This window comes from Salvelinus sp. IW2-2015, unplaced genomic scaffold, assembly GCF_002910315.2.
Source record: "Salvelinus sp. IW2-2015 unplaced genomic scaffold, ASM291031v2 Un_scaffold890, whole genome shotgun sequence".
NCBI classification, from domain to species: Eukaryota; Metazoa; Chordata; class Actinopteri; order Salmoniformes; family Salmonidae; genus Salvelinus; species Salvelinus sp. IW2-2015.
This window is the reverse complement of record NW_019942637.1, coordinates 86,210-95,353: the sequence shown is the minus strand read 5'-3', so window position 1 is coordinate 95,353 and position 9,144 is coordinate 86,210. Positions and strand designations below refer to the sequence as shown.

Here is a 9,144-nt window from a genome sequence, read left to right as displayed (position 1 = left end):
TACCAGTCCTAAAGCTAGACTTGTTCTCTACAGGTCATCCTGGCTTTGACAACATTCCAGGTTCCATTCTTCATGTTGAGATTCGCCCAGTCCAAACTCTATCGAAGGTAAGAGCAGACTGATTCATCACCAGTTGTGTCAAAGAATTTCTGTGTTAAAATATAGCCAGATAATATTTGAGTTGTTGAATATTAAGTGTGCTTCCTCAGTGAGAACTATGGGAAGTCGTTCCAGGATGTCACAAACCTCATCAACAACACTTTCATCAGGACAGAGTTCGGGATCGCCATCGGACCAGAGAACTCTGGGAAGGTAAGATACGTTTTTAGAACCTGTGAGAACTATCTTTTGTGTTAATGGCATGTTCTAGAAGAAACGCTTCTGAAAATAATGGCAACACTTTAATGAAAGACTGCAGGTATAACTTTTGTTCGTTTTCTAAGCATGTATGAACCTTTTACTGTCACGTATCGAGGCTTATAATATCTTATATCTCCGTAATGTATCAAAAGATGCGTGATGTTGTAGACCACTGTTCAATGTTCAGAATAGKTCTATGAATTCAATGGGACATATCATCATTTGGTTTGGCTGTCCTGCTCCTCCCAGGTGATCCTGACAGGTGACGTGTCTGGCAGCCTGGGATCTCGTATCTTTATCTCCAGAGACTTTGGGAACAGCTTTGAACACCAGGACCTTCCCTTCAACCCCCTGATGCAGATCACATACAACCCCAGAGACTCCAACGTACTCCTGGTTATCAGCAACTCTGTGAGTCTGCGGGGGTCAGGGGGCGTGGGGAGTACTACAAAGTATTCTTACTACTTCTAACACCCAGACCCGTCTTATCCAGACCCGACACACAACTTATCAGTACTTTTACAACACCAGTGGTCTACCCCTCAGGGTTGATAGGAGCTGTTCAGATCCTCTCTGTCGAAATCACTTTATTTTAGAGCTAAATTGAAGTGTTTCTTACAGAAGAAATATGAGAAACATGAGCGTGGTAGCAATGGAATGGGAACAGTTTAGAGATCATGGGGAAATGATTAGACCAAAGTTGAGGACACTAGGAGCTGTTCAGATCCTCTCTGTCGAAATCACTTTATTTTAGAGCTAAATTGAAGTGTTTCTTACAGAAGAAATATGAGAAACATGAGCGTGGTAGCAATGGAATGGGAACAGTTTAGAGATCATGGGGAAATGATTAGACCAAAGTTGAGGACACAACAGTTCACCTGACACAAGACTGAATAGAAACATTACACTTTATTTTTTGGGGGGGGACATTTTACATTTACAGTACTTTTTACTGCATTTGTTGATAAAGAAATCTGAAAATTGTCTGAATCCATTCATTAGCATGATAGGAATGTCTGGATAATGTGGGGTAGGTGCAACCATAAGGATGTGCATGTGACCACAAACGATTCTATAGAAGGTGCAACGTAAGACACAAAACAAAATGACAAGTATTTCAGTGAGAGAGCTAACACCTCTCCAAAGTGTGCACAGTGCCTAAGCAAATTCAAGTCTTCAACTTAGGTGCTTTTTGGAGCTCTCCTAGCTGTGTTGTTGAGGAACTAGAGCAAGCAACACTTGTAGATGTTTTGTTTGGAACACTTCCCAGCCATCACGCAATTACTGTTTACGCAATTAAAAAATTGTTCCTTTTTTATAAACCTCAATCTGGGTCAGGTTGTCATGATATGAAAGTCTGATCTATTGCCAAAATGATTTGATTAAGTTATAAAATAWGATCTTACAGTGTTAGGCTTTCACAGGGTAATTCAGAAAAAATAGACCGTAATGTTGATGCACATAGAAAAGAGGTCATGTAATTCAGGTGTGCATTCTGTTCCGGAACGACCCCCGGGCTCATTCTGTTCCGGAACGACCCCCGGGCTCATTCTGTTCCGGAACGACCCCCGGGCTCATTCTGTTCCGGAACGACCCCCGGGCGCATTCTGTTTCGGAACGACCCCCGGGCTATGACGACAGGTCATCTGGTAACTGTACATCAAACATAGTGATCGTAAACGTTGACACTGTGTATAATGACGTGAGTTTTATGATATGGAAATGTGAAGTGCATATATGGACTCACGGTTGTCTGGCTTGCTTGTATGACATCAAAGCAGTATTTTATTATAAACCGTCTCATCTTTCAAAATACATAGTCCTCTTAATTTACAGCCCCCCCCCCCCCCCCAGTCAGACAACAATCATTTCAACAAAAGTAGCTCCATATTCTGAAGGGATGAGGGGGCAACTTGCTGTGGTGCTCCAGTTCAGAAGGTCTGTCAGTCTAAACCCACACAGAGGCTGTGAAGCACAGAGCCAGAGCTCTGACGTCATGTTACTGTACAGGTTCTGCATTCCAATGAAGGCGCTTATCATTTTCAACCCGAATACGAGTGTAAAGGGCTACATGTGTCAGTTGGAGCGTAAAGCTGTGGGAATCAAAACAAAACTAGAGAGGACATTATTGGGGCCATATCTTTTGTTGTGTGTGTATAGGGGCCATATTTTATTGTCTGTGTATGGCAACAAAAGTTTTTCTTATTATTTTACCCCATTTATTATTTATTTTTTAATCTTGTATAATTGCTGCAACTCCCCAACGGTCTCGGGAGGCAAAGGTCGAGTTATGCGTCCTCCGAAACATGACCCGCCAAACCACACTCCTTAACACCCGCCTGCTGAACCCGGAAGCCAGCCGCACCAACGTGTCGGAGGAAACACTGTTCAACTCGCTCTGGATAAGAGCGTCTGCTAAATGACTTAAATGTAAATGTAACTGACGACCGAAGTCAGCCTGCAGGCGCCCGGCCCGCTATGAGCCTAGTAAAGCTCCCCGGGCCAAACCCTCCCCCAACCCGGATGACACCGGGCCTCCCGGTCACGGCCGGTTGTGACACCCTGGGATCAAACCTGGGTCTCTAGTGACGCCTCAAGCACTGCGATGCATTGCCTTAGACCGCTGCGCCACTCGGGAGGCTCAATTTATGTATTTTTAATACCCTTTGAAACCCTTTACAGAACGAGCTCTGGCTGTCCGAGGACTTTGGAGAGAACTGGGTGAAGATCCACGACATGGTGTGTCTGTTCAAATGGTAAGAGACATCAGCTTTGGGTAACGATGTGTATATAGCAAAGAGACGTCCACTTTGGGTAAAGATGTGTATACAGCGAAGAGACGTCCACTTTGGGTAAAGATGTACCCATCATTACATGGCTGCCCACAAGGTAAGAGTTTGTAAAAAAAAAAAAAAAACGAGGATCTTTTAGCAGCCAGTTATCCCATTGCTCATGGTCTGTTTTTGAGTTCCTACAATGACCACTGTTGTTATGTAGACTGAACTGTATGTTCATTCCCTCTCTTAACTGCAGCTCAGTCCCTGTAGTTGATTTGGAGGAATTATATTAGCTTGACCTCTGCTCCCTCAGGCAGCTAGCTGATTGGTTGATGTCGTATGTTGAATAAACCCATAGAATTTGAATACTAGACTGGATATGAACCTTCTTATGATGGTTCAACGGTCAGACATATTGGTCAGGGAGATGGCCGACCAAGTTTTGCCAGTGCTGTGCTAAGATATTGTTTAAAACAATGAATGTGRAGAATGTATCTGCACTGTATGTATGTTAGCTAGAGGAATGATTCCATAAATGCGCTGTATGTGTTTTTAGAGGAATGATTCCATAATGAGAAAGATTTAACTGCCAATATGCCAACATTCCATTCTAACAAGGCAGTCAATCCTCAGCCATACACTGGCTCGAATCAGTTTATGATAGGATTTAGACTGGCAGGTAGCCAGTATGGTCCGGTAGCCTAGCGGTTCGAGCATTGGGCCAGTAACTGAAAGGTCGCTGGTTTGAAATCCCGAGTCAACAAGGTGAAAAATCTGTCGGTGTGCCCTTCTGCAAGGCACTTAACCCTAATGTGCTTCAGGGGTGCCGTACTACTATGGCTGACCCTGTAAAACAACACATTTCAATGTGACATATATAATTATTATTTTTTGTATAAAGTTGTAAATATACTGATTGTATCATATATTAGCACTTGCAGCTTTCCAAGAAAACCAAATCTGAGACTTTTATGGTCTGTTAACATATATATTTTAGAGGCTATTAATATAGAAAATGCGTTTAACATTTGTAATTATGACTATCCTAGGTTGACTATAAWTCCATTACACAATTTGTGATACATCACATGCCTTACTTTTATTGTCCTGCATCAGTAAAAGCAGGAATTGCATCACCAATGCCACTACTGCACTTCAATCCAATTAGACTGGTTTTGGATTTCTCCCTGACCAAGATGGCTGCCATGTTCACCCAGTTCTGGAACTTTGAGGGTTTAGTCCCTCTAGTAATTTAATAGGATCTCTATGAATAGACCGATCAGCTAGCTGATTTGTTTTTTTAGATGTAGTATGTTGAATAAACATACTAAATGAACATCAATATTGCCCCGACTTATCAGGGCACCGTAAAACACACACCGTAAAACACACACCGTAAAACACACACCGTAAAATACACTGTAAGAGCAGGCAGTAAACTGGAATTGCAGTCATGTTAGTGTTTGACTATGTGTTCTCTGGGCCAAGCCCTACCCTGTAGAAGCTCTATTTTTGTGTAGAGGTATTTCCTGGTTCTGCCTGCATTGTGATGAAAGGGCGTCAGTAGTAGCTGAGTGTTTTGTTTACCCTCGCTGGTTCACTTTCTAGCGCTGCGACACCCAGAGCGTCTCACACACACACACACACACGCGCACACACACACACACACACACACACAGTCGATATCACACCACCCAGCCTCTTCTCCCAGTCCCTAAAGACCTAACCTTGATAGAAACACAGGAATATAGGTCAAACTTAACTGAACTATGGCATGACAAGACTTTCTGAAGACAAACACAGCAAAGTAGATATTTGAGAAGGGCATGGCTGTACAGTATGTATGTGGGAGGGAATGTGTGATTTTAAACTGTAACCAAGACGATAAAGCACGTCATCACCAAGGTCTTTTTAGGACAGCAGGATCAGCTGTTTGTCTCTACAGCCTGTCACAACTTCCATCATATCTCCAGCTGTACCCGTGTGTCCCAAACTATATCAGTCCAGTATACATAGAAAACAGTGATCTTGGTGCTGTACTAGTGTAACAGTATAACTTTAAACCGTCCCCTCGCCCCGACACGGGCGCGAACCAGGGACCTTCTGCACWCATCAACGGTCGCCGCGTGCCATTTCACATCCGTTACACTAGCAACTGAACTTGTTTGGTACAGCGGCAGGTAGCCTAATGGTTAGAGCGTTGGGCCAGTAACCGAAAGGTTGCTGGATCGAATCCCCAAGTGGACAAGGTTAAAAAAAAAATCTGTCATTCTGAACAACGACGTTAACCCACTGTTCCCCGGTAGGCTGTCATTGTAAATAAGAATTTGTTCTTAACTGACTTGCCTAGTTACATTTTCAAATAAATGTTTACAAAGGCTAGTGATGTGTGGTGACAGCTTGTCGTCTTCTCTGTTTCCAGGGGGATGGACAGTAACATATTCTTCACCACCAGCCTCAATGGATCCTGCAGTAAGTGACACCGACACCCATTCAATAGCTAATAAACTCTAGAATGTGTCTATAGTCTCTATAGTCTGTAATAGTCTGTAATAGTCTCTAGTCGTGTAATAGTCTCTAGTCGTGTAATAGTCTCTAGTCGTGTAATAGTCTCTAGTCGTGTAATAGTCTCTAGTCGTGTAATAGTCTCTAGTCGTGTAATAGTCTCTATACTCGTTGTAGTCTCTATAGTCGTAGCCTCTTGTGACAGACTGTCATAAATAGTTAATGTGGTTCTGGATTCCAAGATAACTTGAAATCTAACTTTAAGAATAGATAAGAAGAACATCTGTCTCTCTCTCAGATGACAGGGGGATGCTGGACTTGAGGAGGACAACGGACTATGGGAAGACCATCAAGACTGTTGCCACTAAGATCTTCTCTTTCGGCCTGGGGGGAAAGTTCCTGTTTGCCTCTGTTATGACTGGAACTGTAAGTATGAGGAAGTGTGTGGTGTGTGTGTGTGTGTGGTCTACTTGTTTGCATAATGTTTGTGGTCCTGCTTTGAATGTAAGCTTGTTCTCTACGCCTAAGGCCCTTCTCACTCTCTGTTTTTCTCTTTCTCTCTCTCTCTCTCTGTTTTTCTCTCTCTGTTTTTCTCTTTCTCTCTCTCTCTGTTTTTCTCCGACCCTCCTCCAGGGCACTCTGAGGATGATCCATGTGTCGACTAACCAGGGGGAGGAGTGGAACATGGCTCAGCTGCCTCCGGTTGGCCACGAGGAGTTCTATTCCATCCTGGCAGCCAATGAGGACATGGTGTTCATGCACGTGGACGAACCAGGAGGTGAGTCAATAGCCTATACTGTGTTCTTTCTTTTTATCTTAAAGTATTTCCACAGTGTTCCTCTAGTTAACCATGTTGGATATGACCCTAACAGGACCAATGTTCTCTCCTCTTCCTGTCCCTCTAGTTAACCATGTTGGATATGACGGGTCATATCCAACATGGTTAACTAGAGGGACAGGAAAGGAGAGAACATTGGTCCTGTTAAGGTCATATCCAACATGGTTAACTAGAGGGACAGGAAGAGGAGAGAACATTGGTCCTGTTAGGGTCATATCCAACATGGTTAACTAGAGGGACAGGAAGAGGGAGAACATTGATCCTGTTAGGGTCATATCCAACATGGTTAACTAGAGGGACAGGAAGAGGAGAGAACATTGGTCCTGTTAGGGTCATATCCAACATGGTTAACTAGAGGGACAGGAAGAGGAGAGAAACTTGGTCCTGTTAGGTCATATCCAACATGGTTAACTAGAGGGCAGGAAGAGGAGAGAACATTGATCCTGTTAGGGTCATATCCAACATGGTTAACTAGAGGACAGGAAGAGGAGAGAACATTGGTCCTGTTAGGGTCATATCCAACATGGTTAACTAGAGGGACAGGAAGAGGAGAGAACATTGGTCCTGTTAGGGTCATATCCAACATGGTTAACTAGAGGGACAGGAAGAGGAGAGAACATTGGTCCTGTTAGGGTCATATCCAACATGGTTAACTAGAGGGACAGGAAGAGGAGAGAACATTGGTCCTGTTAGGGTCATATCCAACATGGTTAACTAGAGGGACGGAAGAGGAGAGAACATTGGTCCTGTTAGGGTCATATCCAACATGGTTAACTAGAGGCCAGGAAGAGGAGAGAACATTGGTCCTGTTAGGGTCATAGCCAACATGGTTAACTAGAGGGACAGGAAGAGAGAAACATTGATCCTGTTAGGGTCATATCCAACATGGTTAACTAGAGGGACAGGAAGAGGAGAGAACATTGGTCCTGTTGGGTCATAGCCAACATGGTTAACTAGAGGGACAGGAAGAGAGAACATTGGTCCTGTTAGGGTCATATCCAACATGGTTAACTAGAGGGACAGGAAGAGGAGGGAACATTGGTCCTGTTAGGGTCATATCACAATGGTTAACTAGAGGGACAGGAAGAGGAGGGAACATTGGTCCTGTTAAGGTCATATCCAACATGGTTAACTAGAGGGACAGGAAGAGGAGGGACATTGGTCCTGTTATGGTCATAGCCAACATGGTTAACTAGAGGGACAGGAAGAGGAGAGAACATTGGTCCTGTTAGGGTCATATCCAACATGGTTAACTAGAGGGACAGGAAGAGGAGAGAACATTGATCCTGTTAGGGTCATATCCAACATGGTTAACTAGAGGGACAGGAAGAGGAGAGAACATTGGTCCTGTTAGGGTCATATCCACATGGTTAACTTAGAGGGACAGGAAGAGGAGGGAACATTGGTCCTATTAGGGTCATATCCAACATGGTTAACTAGAGGGACAGGAAGAGGGGAACATTGATCCTGTTAGGGTCATATCCAACTGGTTAACTAGAGGGACGGAAGAGGGAACATTGGTCCTGTTAGGTCATATCCAACATGGTTAACTAGAGGGACAGGAAGAGGAGGGAACATTGATCCTGTTAGGGTCATATCCAACATGGTTAACTAGGGGACAGGAAGAGGAGAGAACATTGATCCTGTTAGGGTCATATCCAACATGGTTACTAGAGGACAGGAAGGAGAACATTGATCCTGTTAGGGTCATATCCACCATGGTTAACTAGAGGGACAGGAAGAGGGAACATTGGTCCTGTTAAAGTCATATCCAACATGGTTAACTAGAGGGACAGGAAGAGGAGAGAACATTGATCCTGTTAGGGTCATATCCAACATGGTTAACTAGAGGGACAGGAGAGAGAACATTGATCCTGTTAGGGTCATATCCAACATGGTTAACTAGAGGGACAGGAAGAGGAGAGAACATTGGTCCTGTTAGGGTCATATCCAACATGGTTAACTAGAGGGACAGGAAGAGGAGAGAACATTGGTCCTGTTAGGGTCATATCCAACATGGTTAACTAGAGGAACACTGTGGAAATACTTTAAGATAAAAAGAAAGAACACAGTATAGGCTATTGACTCACCTCCTGGTTCGTCCACGTGCATGAACACCATGTCCTCATTGGCTGCCAGGATGGAATAGAACTCCTCGTGGCCAACCGGAGGCAGCTGAGCCATGTTCCACTCCTCCCCCTGGTTAGTCGACACATGGATCATCCTCAGAGTGCCCTGGAGGAGGGTCGGAGAAAAACAGAGAGAGAGAGAAAGAGAAAAACAGAGAGAGAAAAACAGAGAGAGAGAGAGAGAAAGAGAAAAACAGAGAGTGAGAAGGGCCTTAGGCGTAGAGAACAAGCTTACATTCAAAGCAGGACACACAAACATTATGCAAACAAGTAGACCACACACACACACACCACACACTTCCTCATACTTACAGTTCCAGTCATAACAGAGGCAACAGGACTTTCCCCCAGGCCGAAAGAGAAGATCTTAGTGGCAACAGTCTTGATGGTCTTCCCATAGTCGTTGTCCTCCTCAAGTCCAGCATCCCCCTGTCATCTGAGAGAGAGACAGATGTTCTTCTTATCTATTCTTAAAGTTAGATTTCAAGTTATCTTGGAATCCAGACCACATTAACTATTTATGACAGTCTGTATC

General features: G+C 43.9%; 1 protein-coding gene across 1 annotated transcript in view; it reads left to right on the top strand.

Moving 5' to 3' along the window:
- The first annotated feature begins 38 nt into the window (after positions 1-38).
- The window catches only part of LOC112069068 (sortilin-like), a 25,689-nt gene continuing 16,583 nt past the window's right edge, over positions 39-9,144 (top strand). The window contains exons 1-7 of the mRNA XM_070438396.1: positions 39-107; positions 210-312; positions 610-771; positions 3,043-3,116; positions 5,560-5,609; positions 5,941-6,068; positions 6,276-6,420. Coding sequence (XP_070294497.1) covers positions 73-107; positions 210-312; positions 610-771; positions 3,043-3,116; positions 5,560-5,609; positions 5,941-6,068; positions 6,276-6,420 — 697 coding nt within the window. The 5' untranslated portion in view covers positions 39-72. The remainder of the gene's footprint in view (positions 108-209; positions 313-609; positions 772-3,042; positions 3,117-5,559; positions 5,610-5,940; positions 6,069-6,275; positions 6,421-9,144) is intronic.